This window comes from Erythrolamprus reginae, chromosome 3 (assembly GCF_031021105.1).
Source record: "Erythrolamprus reginae isolate rEryReg1 chromosome 3, rEryReg1.hap1, whole genome shotgun sequence".
In the NCBI taxonomy this organism is placed as follows: Eukaryota; Metazoa; Chordata; class Lepidosauria; order Squamata; family Dipsadidae; genus Erythrolamprus; species Erythrolamprus reginae.
This window is the reverse complement of record NC_091952.1, coordinates 125196213-125216059: the sequence shown is the minus strand read 5'-3', so window position 1 is coordinate 125216059 and position 19847 is coordinate 125196213. Positions and strand designations below refer to the sequence as shown.

At 38.8% G+C, this 19847-nt stretch overlaps 1 protein-coding gene across 4 annotated transcripts in view; it reads left to right on the top strand.

Annotated features, from left to right (window-relative positions):
- The first annotated feature begins 319 nt into the window (after positions 1-319).
- Positions 320-19847, top strand: part of BRDT (bromodomain testis associated) — a 73741-nt gene continuing 54213 nt past the window's right edge. For 2 of the 4 annotated variants that reach the window (XM_070746576.1, XM_070746575.1), the window contains exons 1-2: positions 9203-9309; positions 14603-14856. In XM_070746576.1, coding sequence (XP_070602677.1) covers positions 14665-14856 — 192 coding nt within the window. In that variant the 5' untranslated portion in view covers positions 9203-9309; positions 14603-14664. Of the gene's footprint in view, positions 406-9202; positions 9310-14602; positions 14857-19847 lie in introns of those variants that run through there. The other 2 variants (XM_070746577.1, XM_070746574.1) reach the window with 2 other exon arrangements.

Below are 19847 nucleotides of genomic sequence, written 5' to 3'. Positions count from 1 at the left end.
AGAATATCCTGGCAATGGGTGTCTGGCACCAGGTACTGACAAACAGAAAGCAATCACCAATGGAAACATATGGGAAGGGTGCAAAAGAATGATACAACTTTGTTCCTCAGAGTGGGGAAAAAAATTGTTATCTCCAGCAATGTGTCCTTTAAATGGTTGTTTGGGTTCAGAAAGGCCCTGAAATGAAGAGGGGGAAAAATAGCACAACAGGGAGACAGTCTCGGAGGGAGACATCAAGGTGAAGGTTCATCCCTGGAACTATTCTGAAAACAAAATATTCTCCCATCAAGGATTTCACTAGATATCCAAGAGCTCCTACACAGTGGGGTTTTCTTTCGGAGATCTCTTCAGCCATTGAACATCTCATGGTGCTTCTGCTACCATTACTGCTACTACTTCTTAGGGGTAAGTCAATATTTTGCAAAATGAAAGATGATTCTGGGCAAAAGAATTCAACCGTGCCACGATTAGCAGTATCAAAAGTAATAGCATGAATATAATATATTTTTTCACTATGCAAATAGGCTATTATTCATTTTTTGCCATCGTCTCAAATATAGGTCTTTTTCATTTTATCTTAGCTGATGCCTAACTGGATAGTATTTCTCTTTAAGTAGAACCTTCTCAAGGTTTCTTTTAAAAAATTCCATTGTGAGGGAATTGCATTATGTGCTTTTTAAGTTTTTATGTTGTGGTTTCCGTTTAATTTTTGTTCACTATGGTGAGAGGGGCAGGCATATAAGAACAAGTGACAAGCGAGTCCCACTTTGCACTGAAGTACAGTGGTCCCTCGATTTTCGCGGGTTCGAACTTCGTGAAAGGGCTATACCATGGTTTTTCAAAAATATTAATTAAAAAATACTTTGCTGTTTTTTTCCTTATACCATGGTTTTTCCCACCCGATGACGTCATATGTCATCGCCAAACTTTCGTCTGCCTTTAATAAATATTTTTTTAAATAAACTTTAATAAATAAACATGGTGAGTAATGATCTAAATGGTTGCTAAGGGAATGAGAAATTGCAGTTTAGGGGTTCAAAGTGTTAAGGGAAGGCTTGTGATACTGTTCATAGCCAAAAATAGTGTATTTACTTCCGCATCTCTACTTTGCGGAACTTCGACTTTCGTGGGCGGTCTCGGAACGCATTCCCCGCGAAAATCGAGGGAACACTGTAATGCAGCTTTTGGGCTACCAAAGCTTTTCTCCTCTGCAACATTTATGTGTATATTATTTGCTCTTATCTATCAAATTTCTATATAATCAGTATGTTTTGCGTTGTAAAAACTGCTCATGCCTCCTTCTTTGAGGAAGATAGGCAGTTTAGAAATGTGAAACATAAATCAGCTTCATTCAGTAGAAAATTTGTACTAAGGCACCATATTGAAGATGCCACTGTTCTGTTAAAAGACAAGAACATGGATTTTACAGGATTTGGTTTTTTTTTAATTTTTAGGTACCTATTCAATACCATCAGAGCTATATTGAAACTGAGTTCCCACATTGTGCAAACCTCAAGGTTTTTTGGGTTTTAACTTTGATGCTATACCCACCTCATTTTTCTACATTCTCATTAACCAGGATTTCAGACTGACACACATCTCAATTTTTTATTCATAGTAATCAGTTTCATATCTCCACCGCTTTGGGCACCTAGTTCTGAGCAGTCCACCATTTTGAACAGGCAGAAAAGTGCAGATATTGTCCTCAACCCAATTTCATATCAGATTCAGCAAGTTCGCAGCATTCTTACTTTTTACAAGCCATCCGTATTAGCTTAAGGGAATACTGCAGCTTCAGTATATTCCCACAAGAATATAGTGGTACCTCTACTTACAAATTTAATTTGTTCCATGACCAGGTTCTTAACTAGAAAAGTTTGTAAGAAGAAGCAATTTTCCCACAGGAATCAATGTAAAAGCAAATAATGTGTGCGATTGGCGAAACCACAGGGAGGGTGGAGACCCTGTTTCCTCCCAGGAGACTCCTAGAGAGGCCCCATGGAGACTTCTCTCTGCCTTTTCTGGCCCTGTTTCCTCCCAGGAGATTCCTAGAGAGGCCTCATGGAGGCTTCTCGCTGCCTTTTCCGGTTACAGTTTCGTAGGCTTGGGTTTGTAAGTGGAAAATAGTTCTTGAGAAGAGGCAAAAAAAATCTTGAACACCCAGTTCTTATCTAGAAAAGTTCGTAAGTAGAGGCATTCTTAGTAGGAGTACCACTGGATCTAAATTAGAATTGTCTGCTGTTCCATTTTAAAAAATAAAATAAAATAAAAGCTAGTACTACCCATGTGAGTACAGATAGTCGTCAACTTACAACAGTTCATTCAAAGTTACATCGCTGAAAAAAGTGACGGCCGTTTTTCAAAATTACAACTGTTGTAGCATCCCCATAGTCACATGATTAATATGTATATGTGTTAGGACTCAGCCCACAACTGTTGGGTTGGCTATATATTAGCTACAGCTGTTGGAGACTGCCAGAAGAGGGCGCTAGAGTTGATAACTTATTTCTCGGAGTCATTCTCTGTTTCTCTTTCTCTGGCTACCCACTGTTAATGGATATTCACTGTTAATTTGCTCTGCAATTCTCTGAATGCTCTGTATTGTGGTCATGTGTTATAGCTAAAATGTGGTTAGGCTTGATATCTTTGTTTACTGATTATGACAAAGACAGCTGGTAAGAAAGACTTGGTAATATTTGGATTGTTATTCTGACTATTATGTGCATGACTTTAGACTGCTTATCTGAATATGCAATTTCTCAAAGTAATCTTTAATTCAAGTTAGTATATCTGTGTGTGGCTGAGTAGTTATTCACAACTAATCTCAATCTAAACGTTTCTGTGTGTGCACAACCTTGGTAAACAAGGATTACCCGGCTCATACATAAATACTATGTTTGGTCACTGACTCACATTTATGATGGCTGCCGTGTCCCAGAGTCATGTGATCACTTTTTGCAAACTTCTGACAAGCAAAGTCAACAGGGAAATTGGATTCACTTAATGACTGTCACTAATTTACGAGCTGCAGTGATTCACTTAACAATGGCCCTATCTGGACCGGGAGTCACTGCTCACAGTCATTCATGCCCTCATCACCTTGAGGTTCGACTACTGTAATGCTCTCTACATGGGGCTACCTTTGAAGAGTGTTCGGAAACTTCAGATCGTGCAGAATGCAGCTGCGAGAGCATTTATGGGCTTCCCTAGGTATGCCCATGTAACACCAACTCTCCGTAGTCTGCACTGGTTGCCGATCAGTTTCCGGTCACAATTCAAAGTGTTGGTTATGACCTATAAAGCCCTTCATTGCATCGGACCAGAATATCTCCGGGACTGCCTTCTGCCGCATGAATCCCAGTGACCAGTTAGGTCCCACAGAGTTGGCCTTCTCCGGGTCCCGTCGACCCAGGGGAAGAGCCTTCTCTGTGGTGGCCCTGACCCTCTAGAACCAACTCCCCCCAGAGATTAGGATTGCCCCCACCCTTCTTGCCTTTTGTAAACTCCTTACAACTCACCTCTGCCATAAGGCATGGGGAAATTGAGACATCTCCCCCAGGCCTATATAGTTTATGCATGGTATGTTTGCGTGTATGTCTTGCTTTTTAAATAAGGGGTTTTTAGTTACTTTTAAATATTAGATTTGTTGTACATTGTTTCATTATTGCTGCCCCGAGTCTACGGAGAGGGGTGGCATACAAATCTAATAAATAAATAAATGGTGGCCAGAAAAATTGTAAAATGGGGCAAAACCCAATTAACAAATTTCTCACTGAACAACATAAATTGTGGGCTCAGTTATGGCCGTAGTTTGAGGACTACTTGTATAATATCCAAAGTGTTTCAGAGCCTCAAGATGACATTCCACCAGAGTGGGCTACTGCCTGGATGGGCGGGAATACAGTGGGGTAGCAAAAATGGAGCTCCACCCCAGAGCACCCAATTTGCACTGAAAGATATTGAAAGAAAGTGCAGGGCGTCCTGCATAAGCCACACCCACAGTGTGGTAGTAAAAATTTTGGTAGCCCTTCACTGCCTTCCATCAATATTAGATGTGAATGTTTCGCCACCTGTAGAAAAGAAAGCAAATTTAGAGGAGCATATTTCACAGGATTAAGCAAAAGCTGCGATCTACGGCAGTCACCTCTTCATGGATCTGCTCTGCTAATCTTCTATCTGTGTTACCTAATCGCTGCCACCAGGGGTGGGTTCCGGATTCTGCTACTGCCAGTTCACTCAGGGACACACTGTGTACGGGGCATGCCCACATGCACAGTACTAAAAATAAAGTTTCTGCACATGTGCAGAATCAAAAACAAGATGGTGGCGCCTATGGCACCGCTGAGTAAATCGGCTCAGGGGTGTGGCAGACCTGGGTCACTGCCAGTTCCAGTGATTCAGGCCACCAGGTTATTAACAGTTCTATAGAACCAGTCCGAACCGGTAGGAACCCATCTCTGGCTGCTGCAATCCTTACACTGCATGTTATAAATGACGCCTGATTTTTTTGGGGGGAGGGGACCACCAATTGTTATTTTCTTTGAATCAATCAATCATCTCTAATTCTCAGAGGCTCCCTGGGAAGTCTCTGGAGTTTTCTTGCAAGGTTTTCAGAAGTGGTTTGCCATTGCTTCCTCTATAGCAGGGGTCCCCAAACCTGGCAACTTTAAGAGTTGTGGACTTCAACTCCCAGAATTCTTCAGCCAGCATAGCTGGGTGAAGAATTCTGGGAGTTGAAGTCCACAAGTCTTAATGTTGCCAAATTTGAAGACCTCTGCTCTATGGGGCTGAGAGAATAACTGGCCCAAAGTCACCCAGCCGGCTTCACACCTAAGGCAGGACTAGAATTCACAATTTCCCATTTTCTAGACTGAGGCCTTAATCACTGCACCAAACTAGCTCTCAATTATGAATTCAATTCATACAATTTATGAGTTGCCATTTATATGGTTAACTATAGTTTTAAAATTATAGAATAGTCACTGCTCATTTCTTTTATATTTCTGTTATTTATGGTGAACTAGCTGATTCATAGGGTCACATATGCTATGACAATGACTCAAAAGTGCTTTGGACTAGTCCCATCACAATTCTGTTGTTTACTAATGTAATTCAACATTATATCAGGTTTCTTTTGAATACATTTAAAGAAAAAACTGTCTCTACTTTAAGAATGCATTTATTTTATAGCAGGGACAGCTTTTTTAGCAATTCTACAACCTTGAAAAAAATGTTCAGCTACATTAATAAAAATCAAGAAGTGCTGTGCTACAAATCAATTTGGAGCTGTGCACCACCACTGATTCATTCATATTAATGAGCTTCAGAATAAATCAAATCCAGTGATGAGCTGACATCTACTGGTGGAAAGGTGGAAGTAGCATTGCAGAGGTAATTAGAATTTAAACGTTTGCAAATTTCATATAACTGGGGATAAGTGACACCCAACGTCGAAACAGGAAATAGCATGTTCAAAGCAAATAATAATCCACACATTAAGAACAGAAGGGAAAAGACTAAAATCTCAAAGGGCAACTAAGAAATATATGAAATATATTACTCTCATATAACATGAGCGATGTTTTTATGGGAAGAAAGAAAACAATGATTAAGGAAAATTGGGGATGAATAGTTATCCGATATTTTAAAAATGAATTGGCAGGCTTTTAAGAGGCAAAACTATTTCTACTATAAAAATAATGAAAGCACACTAATTAAAGGTCTTCCTAATATGTTGCCAATACAACTATAACAATAAAATTGCAAAAGAAAAATAAAATCTCTATTAATCTAGGATTAATACTACCACTACCACTACTACTACCACTACTACTACTAATAATAATAATAATAATAATAATAAGAAGAAGAAGAAGAAGAAGAAGAAGAAGAAGAAGAAGAACAACAACAACAACAACAACAACAACAACAACAGAGTTGGAAGGGACTTTGGAGGTCTTCTAGCCCACCCCTCTGCTTAGGCAGGAAACCCTACACTACGTCAGACAGATGGTCATCCAACATCTGCTTAAAACCTCCCAGTGTTGGGGCATTCACAACTCTTGGAGGCAAGCTGTTCCACCCATTAACTCTTCTGACTGTCAGGAAATTTCTCCTTAGTTCTAAGTTGCTTCTCTCCTTGTTTAGTTTCCACCCATTGCTTCTTGCTCTACCCTCATGTTCTTTGGAGAATAGGTTGACTCCTTCTTCTTTGTGGTAACCCCTGAGATACTGGAATACTACTATTATGTCTCCCCTGGTCCTTCTTTTCATTAAACAAGCCATGCCCAGTTTCTGCAACCGTTCTTCATATGTTTTAGCCTCCAGTGACCTAATCATATTTGTTGCTCTTGTCTGCACTTTTTCTAGAGTCTCAATATCCCTTTTGCATCCTGGCGACCAAAGCTGAATGCAGTATTCCGAGTGTGGCCTTACCATTAGGAAATGCTTTCTCCAGAAACACACTAAAGCACAGCATTGTGTTCCTAAGAACCAGTGAAAGGGTTTTAAATTGGCAGGCTTGGTGCAGAAAATGACTAAATTGAAAGGCAGTTTACAACTAATTGTATAGATATGAGCCAAATTTTTCTTTCTTTGTAATTGTGCAGATAATTCAATTGGCAAAAACGATTTCAGATGTAAATAGGGAGGCTTCTGTTGAAATGGGGTAATCAGAAGATTAAAACACCCAACACAAATTATACAAACAGAATAATTCAAGGAATTCTGGAAAGTTGGAACATGTAGTGCTCGATGTAGGACCACAATTAAACCCAAAATTTATGTTGTTAAGCAAGACAGTCGTTAAGTGAGTTTTTCCCCATTTTAAGTTATTAGTGAATCACTGCAGTTGTTAAATTAGTACAGTTACTAACCTGGCTTTCCCTTTGACTTTGCTTGTCAGAAGATTGTAAAAAGTTATCACATGACCCCAGGATGCTGTCTTCTTCATAGATAGGAACCTGTTGCCAAGCGTCCAAATTATGACTACGGCAGGGGTGAAATCCATTTTTTTTTTTACTACTGGTCCTGTGGGCATGGCTTGGTGGGCGTGACAGGGGAAGGATAGTACAAAATCTCCATTCCCACCCCACTCTGGGGCTAGCCAGAGGTGGTATTTGCCGGTTCTCCAAACTACTCAATTTTTTCTCTACCGGTTCTCCAGTTTAAATGTGAAAAGCAGTAATTAGTAACTTTTTTCAATGCTTTTGTAACTTTGAATGGTCATTAAATGAATAATTACAAGTCAAGGACTACCTATAATAAGAAAATAAAACATTTGCTACAATTTGTCTCAGTCACAAAAAGGATACACTTGGAAACTAAGAAGACAGCTACTATTAAAGTTTGCCTAAGGCTCCATGCTTCAGCTTCTTGGGTGACCAACAGCGGCCTTCGGACGTTATTCAACACCAACTTCCATCCCAAAGAGTTCAACAAATATCACAAATCCCTAATTTAAGGATGCCTAGTCAAATATTTTATAAGACTTTTGTGCCCTGTGTAGGATTTTTAGACAGGTAGTAGCCCCATCTTCATATTTTATATGTATATTTTATTTTATGTACGCTGAGAGCATATGCACCAAGACAAATTCCTTATGTGTCCAATCACACTTGGCCAATAAAAATTCTATTCTATTCTATTCTATTCTATTCTATTCTATCAGCATCATAGTGCTCCTGTCTCACCATACAAAATATCCTTTTTTGCAAGGCCTCTGAAATGTAATGCTGGCACTTCTACTGTAATCCCCCCCCTCTCGTAGCACTGTAGTGTTATTTTTTTTAAAGGAAATAACAGCAGGAAGATACTTAGGAGAACTTCCTCATAAGGACATCTCCTGGAGCTCAGTTATTAGAGCAAGGTGCAAACATTTGTAGTGGAGTCAGTGCTGGTTTTGGGGGGGAGCAGAGGTCAGCTTTTGAACCAACTGGTGTTTTGTTTGTTTATTTATTAAATGTGTAGTATTCCTTAATGTTTAAAAAAAGACTAATAAAAATGAAAAATATTCTACATTGATATTGGGTGGGAGAACTAAAATAAGCTTTTTTTTTCTCTCTCTCTCTCTCTCTCAAATAGAATGTAGGTTTTGTTACTATTTTCTAGGAACTAGTGAGGGCCCATCTAATATTTAATTACATTAAGTAAATTTATTTTGTTTAATTACATTTCTATGCCGCCCAATCCCCTAGGGACTCAGGGAGAATAATAGTACTTAAAGACTCAAGGACCCCTTGAAGATAGGAATACCCCCTTCATACTTTTTATTGCTAAAAGGGATTTATTATTACTGTACTTCCAAAGAAATCACCCAGCTAAATCCAATAAAGCAAACAGCTGAGCACAAAAGACAATTTTTTCTTCCAAATTTGACTTCCCAGACCAACAAATATACCCAAATATTTTGAGAAAAATAGAATTATTTAATTCAGATTTCGTCATCAGGGAAAAAAGGGGCCGGTAATTCCCTATCCACTAAGATCCGTACCAATGATAAATTAACCACAATCTTTGCTTGAGCAGTTACAAGTCTCTTTTTTTAGCCTTAGGTAGGACTTTCTTTTTGTCATGAATACAGGGAATCTTCCCTCTGCTGCCACCTACTGGCCTAAATAACCCCAATCTTGCTTCACCCCTTGCAGAACACTAATGCTACTGACCCACATTACAACAGTCACACCTTATCTGGGATACTGATATTGCAATTGTGTGACATGAGAACTAAACTGAACATTCCCATGTCTTATTTTTAGCATTTGTGCTCTTTCAAAAAACAAACAAACCCATAACATCATTAGTATGTATTCATCAAAGCATGACCTTGAAATAAATTCAAATTTAAAATAGACCATAACTGGCTAACTACACTTTAGCCAACTATGTTGCATAAACTCACCCAACTGATTTAATTTTACAAATAATCTAAGAAACAATACAAGTGCAAGGTATGTTTTGAAATGCCTCTGGCTAAAGAACCTAATAAAGTAGTAAGAAAGTAAAAATATATTTAACTAAAGTAAATAAGACCAGATCACCTCTGTTGTTTAGTAGATATTTGAGAGAAGGAACAGAGTTGCTTTTTTAAAAAACTTACTCATCTTAGTGACAATTAGAAGCAGTTTGCACAATTAGTATCCTCAGCTGAAACAATTTATGTTCCAGGCAAATGATATAAATTCAGTCATTGTTAGAGCCATCTGGACTTGCAAGTTAACCAAAAAAAAAAAAGCTACTGCTCAGTTAAGCTTAGTTTTTCATTTAGGTTCACAGTTCAAAAGAATTTTTATAGAGTCTTGGCAAAATAAGGTAAGATGCACAAGTTCATTTTAATCATTTGTCTTAATATTCTGTGTTCTACATTTGCTTTTTAGATATCCATTAAGTATCCACAACTGGGTTACCACATTAACTAAACTATATTGTCTTCAATTCAGCCATGGATTAAACAAACCATGGCTTAATGCCCTGTTTGAACTAAGCCTATGTGTGTTTTGAACAATGAGTGGGAACTAAATATTATATAATGTACTTGCATAACAAGTAGCTGTATTTATTCTCTGATTGGAGAACTTGCTGTTCAATACATTACAAATTTAGTCACTTTTTTCATTAACTTTATTAATGATGCTATTCCTGTATTTTTAAGTGCTCCATGAAATACATACATTTAAGAGTGTGCATTGACCCAGAAGAAAAAAATTCCATTCACATGAATTGGCTTATCCAGAGTTAAAAATAGGTATTCAGGATCTTTTTGCTTTTGCATACTATAATACGCTGAACCATAAATTAATTGCATAAGTCAGATTCATCCAGAATACTAATAAAATATGCTTAGTTATTTGCTTATTAAGTGTATCTTGCAAACACAATTGCTATTATAGAAATTTCATTTGCTGACTTTGTAATGGACTTTCATACAGCATTGGAAATATGAAAGGCCTGCCAGAGATAAAAAGGATACATCCTTTTAATTATCCACTTGCTTAAGCCTGATATGTTTCCTACATTTCTGTTCTGTGAACTGAGTGGTCAGATAAATGTTTGCCGTGTCTTTTAAAGTAGTGGCCATGTTTTCATGATATTCCAAGAACTGCCATTGAAGAACAAAAAAGTAAGCAGTATAATTCTTGCAGGTTGTTTTTTTATGCTTGTTACATTATTACCCATGTTATTTGTTTGAGTTTGTTGCTAACTGCTGGAAGTCCCTGAACAGTTGGTAGTATAACTGTAGTAAATGTAAATGTTGTTATAGCAACCATTATTGCAGTAAAGTTAGAACAATAAAATTATGTAATCCAGGAAAGATTTTTGTAAGGTTTGAATCCACAAAAATAATCTTCTGGCATGATAGTTTTTCAATTTACCAGGAACATATAGCAAAGAAAAACCTAGTTTTCCTTTAAAAACAGTTTGTAATCTGAGTTTAAGCAGTAGTATGGGTAGTTTCTGGATATCCTGAATCTGGCCAGGTCAAAGGAATTTAGCAGCAACAATAAAACCTGCCTTAAACCTTCCCAGGAAAATAGAAGAGAAGTTATGTGTTGCCCTAATCATAGTTTAGCAAACCAAGATCACTACATAAGTGTTATGATAACACAGAAGAAAATTGTTCACATTTGTAGGGTTGCAATTGTAAGATGCTTATTTGTAAATAGCTGCCATTTAATTGAGTGGGACTTCTAAGAAAATATGCAGCATTAGGGTTTTGACATATACTGTAAATTTAACTTAAATGTGCATGGAAAAAGATAAACACTAGTTCAGCAAACTTTGGTAATTCACCAAGGACATGTCTTCTATAAATATTTAAACCTCATTATATTTTGACTGAAATAATGTCTTCTAATGGTAATGTATGCCCCCATATGGGAGTTCAAAATGCAAACATTGCTAACCATCCATAAAAGAATTGGGAATGAATACTTGCCTTGATTAAACCAACATCAGTAAATGACCGTGGAAACCACCCTTTTCAAGGTGGAGCACTGTCTATCTTGGCCATCACCATCCTCTTGATAAAAGAAAGTTATGATAAAAGAAAGTATGCAGCCAGAATAAAATATATCTTAGCCATTAAATATTTTCAGTGTATGTGTCTTTTCTGGACTAAAAGTAACTTTACACAAATATTACTTCTATAAAATTATGACTGTATTATAAAAACTGAAATAATAATATTTTTAAAAATCCAGGTATGAAATTCATATTAGTTTTACTACTTTGGTGTACTGTGCAGTATCTTTTCAGTGGTATTTATTTTTTATTTCTGTCTTAGGAAGGGATTCATATTTGTAAAATCATTGTATTTTGTTGATTTTATGATTGTATAAAATACGTATGGATATATTAGGCTTTTTCCATTTATAAGCAAAGAGAACCTATGATAATAAACTAATCTGCTTGAAATACTTATTTAGAATCTACATTCATGAATCTGAGTGGGGTGGGGAATGTAGGCTTGGCAATGGTCTCACATTTTTGTGGTAAAAAAGAGGCTTTTGGTTTTGATTGTAAAAATAAAGAGAAGGGAAGTTATCAAAATTACAGGGTACCACAAAAATAACATATATGGTGAAATATATATATATATATATATACACAACTGGGTATATTTCTGGTTTAACTTCAAAAATATTACTATTGCTGGAGAAGATATAGAAAAAGAAAGGCAGCATTTCTATTTTAAAAAGTGAAGGAAACATAATAGAGATAGGTAACATAGTAAGTGCCACTGGAAAGGGAATTAGTGAGAAAATGTTCTTCTCTCACTACACTAGAATTCAAGGTCATCCATTAAAAAGAAACATGAAAAGATTTAGGATTCCTTCAGGTATTTTTTTTTTACATATCCCATGACATCTACTATCATTAAGTGTGGCAATAGCTGATAATTTGGGTACTTTTCCAATGGGAATAGATTTCCATGGAATTCAATAATTAGCAATTTTGAGGCTTTAAATGCTGCTTCATCAAAGACAGCATATCATAAATGCAGGTGATGGTGGCAAATGAGAGTGGAAGAATTCTGTTTCTGTCAGGACATCCTCATGAGGTTGTGAGGTATACTCAATTCGCTACTGAATGACTCTAGCTTCTCTTTTTTTGCATGACCAGTTAGGTCTAGTGGTTAAAGCACCAGGCAAGAAAGCTAGAGACTCTGAGTTCTAGTTCTGCTTTAGCTATGAAAGCCAGCTGAGTGACTTTGGATCAGTCCTCCTCTCTCTCACCTCAAAGGATTAGTGTTGTAGGGAAAAATAGGAGGAGGAAGGAGTATTAAATATGTTTACTGGTTTACTATATAAGGAAAATTTTGTTAGACAGATGGATAAAATAGAATAGAATAGAATAGAATTTTATTGGCCAAGTGTGATTGGACACACAAGGAATTTGTCTTGGTGCATATGCTCTCAGCGTACATAAAATAAAATATACATTTGTCAAGAATCATGTGGTACAACACTTAATGATTGTCACAGGGGTCAAATAAGCAATGAAGAAGCAATATTAATAAAAATAAGGAAACATCACTATATGAGAGTGTCCAAATGGTTATCAGCAACAGAAGCAGTAATTTAGACAAACCTCTTAGATATTAATAAAATAGTAACATACGAACATCTACTGGACAAACACGATGAGCTGATGTTGAAACAAAAACTAGAAGAAAAAGAAATTAATCTTGACTGGTGGCATTATCTGCAGGTCCAATCAAAATTTAATGAGGACAAAACAAAATATGGATTCCAGAAAACCAGTAACCTGGATAGGATACTTACCGGTACTGATGAAAAATTAATTTCCAAACTATAAAACTTCTTTTTAGAATATGATATGCTAGATGAAGAGGTAAAAGGTTCCATGATTGCATGGGCGCAAAACTGTAGCTATCCAATAAACTTAAATTAATGGGGAAAAATTTGGAATATTAATTGTAAATTAACATCAACATCATACAAGGAAAATTTATACAAAATGTTTTACCAATGGCATCTTCCCTTGGCCTGATTAGCTAGAATGTTTCCAAAATCCCCCCCCAAAAAAATGTTAGAAATGCAAAGAAGGTCTAGGAACTTACTACCACCTATGGTGGACATGCCCCAGGGTGAAAAAGTTTTGGATAAAAATTAAAAACTGTCTTGAACAAATTATTTCTAAAACGATCCCTTTAAAACCGGAACTCATAATATTGGCAATAGTGCTTGTGATTGCTTTCTGAAAGATCCCCAAATACAGCATCTAATTTATCCATAATAATCTGCAAAACATATTATTGATTACATTTATATATACATGTACTTCAAACAAGTCCAAGGACCATTTCTTAATTAGTTCCTGCAAGATCAATGGCTATGTATATGTATGTGGAAATTCTGGATTATTTTGCCACCTGTGTACAACAATATCTGACACTTCAATGCCCATTTCCCCCAATGTGAAGATACACTTTTGAACACTTTAAAACAAAGAACCAAATATCAAAACATTTTTAGAAGAATATCTGCATTTAATGTTAGCACAGGAAATAATAACAAATATCTTTTGCAACACGGATGATATCATGAATTTTAGCAGGATGGCAGAGAGATTTCTCCAGGTAGAGCAGATAAGTAGTTTGATCGGTCTTCCTAGCATAGAAAATTCTATGGCAGTTGAGAGGGCAGTTGGGAGACTCAGAAGAATGACAAATCTATTTCAAATTAGCAAGGATGCCTACATAAACTATGTATTCCATACCATAGAAAATAGCTCGTGGTGTAACCCCTGAAGTATTAAAATAAAAGTAATTTAGATCCATACAAAGTATTTCCTGTCCAGTAGGTAATTTTCTCTTTAGCTGCTCAGAAGCCTTCATATCCTGGAGTTTTTGCATATCCAACAAGATGCTTGCTCTTTGTTTAAGAGATTATTCATCCATTAATAAATGTCAACCTCCAGGGAAATCAGGAGATTCAGTTCAAATAAGCATAAAGATTTATTTCAAGCGTAAGCTCTGTACAAGAATCTGAACTACTAATGGTCAACGGAAATGGACGGTAGTTAAGGATAGAAGGGATTCAAAATGGAATTCAAAGAGACTTACAGTAGATCTCTTGTGGGCATGATGGGACTCCTGCCTGATGATATATTTGATCCCTCCCGCAGGATCAGCCTGGTCATCTGCTACAATAATATTCTAAGCACGTTGTATGCAAAGATATAATACGGAGTGTGGTTTTTTTCCTGGCTTCCTTAAGGTTAACAAGGCATCCTTAGTAATATACCTTCAGTTTAAGTTTGTCCGGTAAGCAGGTTTTAGTAGCATTTCAATATCAATGGCTAAATTCACATATCCCATTAAATCCTATTGTCTGTTGAATAAGCCAATTGGCTTGATACAAACATTATGCTAAACATTATTTTAAAATACCATTACATTCACTCTATATATTAGGTAAAAACCAAAACTTATTAGGATTTACTGTGTTCTCTGAATCAAAAAAGACAACAATGGATCATAGATAAATGTTATCTATCCTTGTTGTGTGGCCTAATCAATAAATCCGTGAGATAGAGAGCAATGAATCAACTGATCTTTTGAAAATCTTTTTCTTTACAGATTGTCTGAAAGAATTGGAGGCACCCGGCCTATTTGACCCCAGAAAGTCATCAGGAATAAAGATGGCTGCTTCAAATCCACAGCACGTGACAATTGTCAATCCTCCTCCCCCAAATTACATCAATGCCGAAGGAACAGGCTGCTTAACCAATCAGCTTCTATATTTGCAGAGAACGGTCATGAAAGCGATGTGGAGGCACAACTTTTCTTGGCCATTTCATCAGCCTGTAGATGCTGAATTCCTAAAACTTCCAGTAAGGATTTCCCGCAATTTGTGTCTGTGTGTACAGAAAAAACAATGTTGTTTCCTGTAAAGTTAATTGTTAAGAAGTGTTGGCAGTACAAGCACACTGGTCTCATCTATGGCAAATTCTCTTAGTCCAAGCAAAAATGAAAGTTAATATGATGCTTCTTTTAAAAGTAATAACAGATAAAAACAAGGTTAAAACTTGTAGCAACAGCAGGAAACATAGAAACATAGAAGACTGATGGCAGAAAAAGACCTCATGGTCCATCCAGTCTGCCCTTATACTATTTCCTGTACAGTGATACCTTGTCTTACGAACGCCTCATCACACGAACTTTTCGTGATACGAACCCGGGATTTACGATTTGTTTGCCCCGTCTTAAGAACCATTTCCGTCTTACGAACCTGAGCCCGCTCTCTTACTGCGTGTGCGCTCTCTGACTGCCACAGGGATTTCCTTGTGACTGTCAGAGCTGGGATTTCCCATTTGATTGCCGCCCCTGCCGGGATTCCGTGGGGTGGGGGGTAGAGCCGGCCTGAACGTGGAGCCAGCTTAGGAGCCGCCCCCTGCTCAGAGGACAAGCCGCTACCGCCACCGCTTCCTTCGGAGCCGCGCCGGGCTCTGAAGCAGCACAAAGCTCTCCCCGCCTCTGAGGGAAGGGCGACCATGTTCAGGCGCTGGAGTCCCCCTCACCCACCTCTAGCCCCCTCACGCCCCTGGCCTCACACCGCTGCCCACTGCACGCTCGCCCGCCCTATCGGCCCCTGTCTCTGGCTTTCATCTACTCCTCCTGTGGCCGCCTTCCTCAAGGAGCCTTCCCGCCGCAGAGGAAGCGGGGAGATCTTTGTGCTGCTTTGGAGCCTCGCGCGGCTCCGAAGGAAAGGGTGGCCACAGCAGCAGTGACAACTGCAGCTTCTCTTCCTCTTCCTCTCCTACCTCCTGCGGCCACCTTCCTCAAGAAGCCTCCCATCCGCAGAGGAGGCAGGATAGCTTTGCGCCACTTCGGAGCCCATTTCTTTCCTGCTGCCAATATCTCCTTGAAGGTTTTCCTGACGAAGCGCTGCGCTGGGCTCCGAAGTGGCGCGAAGTTCTTCCTGCCTCCTCTGTGGCTCCTTGGGGAAGGTGGCCGCAGAGGAGGCAGGGAGAACTTTGTGCCACTTTGGAGCCCGGCGCAGCGCTTCGCCAGGAAAACTTTCAAGGAGAGTGGGAGCCCCACCAGTTGACAAGCCGCAAGGCAGCTTCTTGCGGGTGTCAATCCACACACGAGGCTCCCTCCAGGCAGCCTGCACTGTCCCCACCCACCCACCCCAGCCACCCCCTGCCCCTGAACAAGGATCCGAATGCCGGCAGTAATGAGGAAAACTGGGCGAGTCCTGGGCTTGCATGCATTATTCGCTTTCCCATTGATTCCTATGGGAAACATTGTTTCATCTTACGAACTTTTCACCTTATGAACCTTGTCCCAGAACCAATTAAGTTCGTAAGATGAGGTATTACTGTATTTTATCTTAAGATGGATATATGTTTATCCCAGGCATGTTTAAATTCAGTTACTGTGGATTTACCAACCACGTCTGCTGGAAGTTTGTTCCAAGGATCTACTACTCTTTCAGTAAAATCATATTTTCTCACGTTGCTTCTGATCTTTCCCCCAACTAACTTCAGATTGAGCCCCCTTGTTCTTGTGTTCACTCTCCTATTGAAAACACTGTCCTCCTGAACCTTATCTAACCCTTTAACATACTTAAATGTTTTGATCATGACCCCCCTTTCCCTTCTGTCCTCCAGACTATACAGATTTAGTTCATTAAGTCTTTCCTGATACGTTTTATGCTTAAGACCTTCCACTATTTTTGTAGCCCGTCTTTGGACTCGTTCAATTTTATCAATATCTTTTCGTAGGTGAGGTCTCCAGAACTGGACACAGTATTCCAAATGTTATACCTCTAGTTATGCAACCAAGCATTTTATTTGCTTTCCCTACCGCCTGACTGCACTGTTCACCCATTTTGAGACTGTCAGAAATCACTACCCCTAAATCCTTCTCTTCTGAAGTTTTTGCTAACACAGAACTGCCAATACAGTACTCAGATTGAGAATTCCTTTTCCCCAAGTGCATTATTTTACATTTGGAAACATTAAACTGCATCTTCCATTGCTTTAATCACTTATCTAGTAAAGCTAAATCATTTGCCATATTACAGACACCTCCAGGAATATTAACCCTATTGCACACTTTAGAGTCATCGGCAAATAGGCAAACCTTCCCTACCAAACCTTCCCCTATGTCACTCACAAACATATTATAAAGAATGGGACCCAGAACAGACCCTTGTGACACACCGCTTGTAACCAGGCTCTGCTCAGAATACTTGCCATTAACAACAACCCTCTGATATCTAGCATTAGCCAGCTGCAAATCCACTGAACTATCCAGGGATTAAGTCCAATCTTCACTAATTTATCTATCAGCTTATCTATCAAATGCTTTGCTGAAGTCCAGATAGGCAATACCCACCTTCATCCAACACCTTTGTGATATAGTCAAAGAAATCAAGGTTAGTTTGACATGATTTGCCCTTAGTAAAGCTATGCTGGTTTGGGTCCAATAAATTATTGGTTTTTACGTGCTGATTTATCCTCTTTTTGAGTAGGGTCTTCATCATTTTAACTATAACTGATGTCAAGCTAACTGGCCTATAGTTACCAGCTTCTTCTCTACTGCCGTTCTTGTGGATAGGCACAACACTGGCCATTCTCCAATCATCAGGAGCATCTCCTGTTAAAAGGGATTGGTTAAACAAATCAGTCAGGGGGGGTAGCAATGACAGATCTGAGTTCTTTAAGAATTCTGGGGTGGATGCCATCTGGACCCATTGCCTTATTTGTCTTTAATCATTCAAGTTCTTCTAAGACATCAGCCTCTGAGATCACTGGAGCTGAATCCCTACAGCTGGAAGCAATGCCATATCCACCCATAGTATTATATTGTAAGCTGCCTTCTGAGAAAACTGAACAGAAGTAGCTATTCAAATGGTCAGCAATCTCCTTATTCCCATCAATGTATGTATTATTCCCAGTACTAAGCTTCGTGATGCTGCAGTTTTTCTTCTTCCTATCACTAATATATCTGAAGAAGGTTTTATCCCCCTTCTTTACAGATTTGGCAATTTCTTCATCTTTTGAGGCTTTAGCAGCATATATTATCTGTTTCGCTTCCTTGTGCCTCATTTTATACACCTCTCTGTCAGCTATACTTCCAGACTCTTTATACCTCCTATAGGCAGACTTTTTTTCATTTATAACCCTTATATCATTACTAAACCATAGCAGTTTCTTCTTCCTTTTACCTTTAGTTACATACAGTCCAGTGACTTTTAAGATGGCCTTTTTTAATACAGTCCACTGGGTGCTCACTCCTGCTGTTTTATTGCCCCCCCCCCTTTTATTCATTATTTATAATTCTGGGAGTTGAAGTCCAGATATCTTCAAGTTGCCAAGGTTGGGAAACACTGCTGTAGAGCATTCCCTGTGCTTGCCCTGTCCTTGCCTTTCTTATCTATAGATCATCCTTTGTAGCCTTGTTATTTATCCAGCAGGATGTTCCTGAGTAGCTCTTTGTTCTGTCCTTCTTATCTTATTCTCCAAGGATGTTCATAGCATCAGCACAGAGGCAAGGAACAGAAGCGAGGTAGCAGGAGTTAGACTAATTCTTAACAGAAGCAAAGATTAGACTAATTCTTATTACTATGTCCCTATTACTATGTCCCTTCAGCAGGAGTGGACTACTGCCCAGATGGGGAGGAACGCAGTGGGGTAGCGAAAATGGAGCTCCACCCCTGAGCACCCAATTTGCACTGAAAGATGTTGGGAAAAAATGTCCTGCATAAGCCCCGCCCACAGTGTGGTAGTAAAAACTTTGGTAACCCTTCACTGCCCTTCAGTACTAATAGAAGACAATATAGAAACATAGAAGTCTGACGGCAGAAAAAGACCTCATGGTCCATCTAGTCTGCCCTTATACTATTTTCTGTATTTTATCTTAGGATGGATATATGTTTATCCCAGGCATGTTTAATATCTGTAGCTCAGCATTGAATTGTGGAGTCCTTGGTACTCTGAGGTTGTTTGTTTACTTGCAGACATAGCCAGTTTGGAAATATCAGTAGTAGTGAGTGTGGGGTTTGTTTATAACTTGCCCTGCAGTATTGGTCGAGTTATATACTGCTCAAAATAAACCAAAGGGAACACTCAAACAACACATCCTAGATCTGAATGAATGAAATATTCTCATTGAATATTTCGTTCTGTACAAAGTTGAATGTGCACAACAGCATGTGAAATTGATTGTCAATCAGTGTTGCTTCCTAAGTGGACAGTTTGATTTCACAGAAGTTTGATTTACTTGGAGTTATATTGTGTTGTTTAAGTGTTCCCTTTCTCCTTCTCAATAATGAATTGCTAACGCTAAATAATGCTATTGGAAGATAGCTCCGCAACACAATAAGGAAGGAGAGGTAGACACATTTTGCCTCCTTTGTTGTTGTTGTTAGTTGCGAAGTCATGTCCAACTCATCGCTACCCTATGGACAATGTTCCTCCAGGCCTTCCTGTCATCTATCATCCTCTGGAGTCTATTTAAGTTCATGCTGAAGCAGTGACTCCATCCATCCACCTCATTCTCTGTCGTCCCCTTCTTCTTTTGCCCTCAGTCGTTCCCAGCATTAGGCTCTTCTCCAGTGAGTCCTTCCTTCTCATTGGGTGTCCAAAGTATTTGAGTTTCACCTTCAGGATCTGGCCTTCTAAAGAGAAGTCAGGACTGAACTCCTCTAGGACTGAGCAGTTTCATCGCCTTGTGAGATCGCAAGGGAGTCACAGGGGACGTTCCTGAACCCTGGGGACAGCGAAAAATGGCCGAAAAGAAGGGCGAAAATCAGCTGGCCAACATCTACATGTGTGCTGGAGCTGACATAAGCCAATGCCTCACCTGCCCTCAG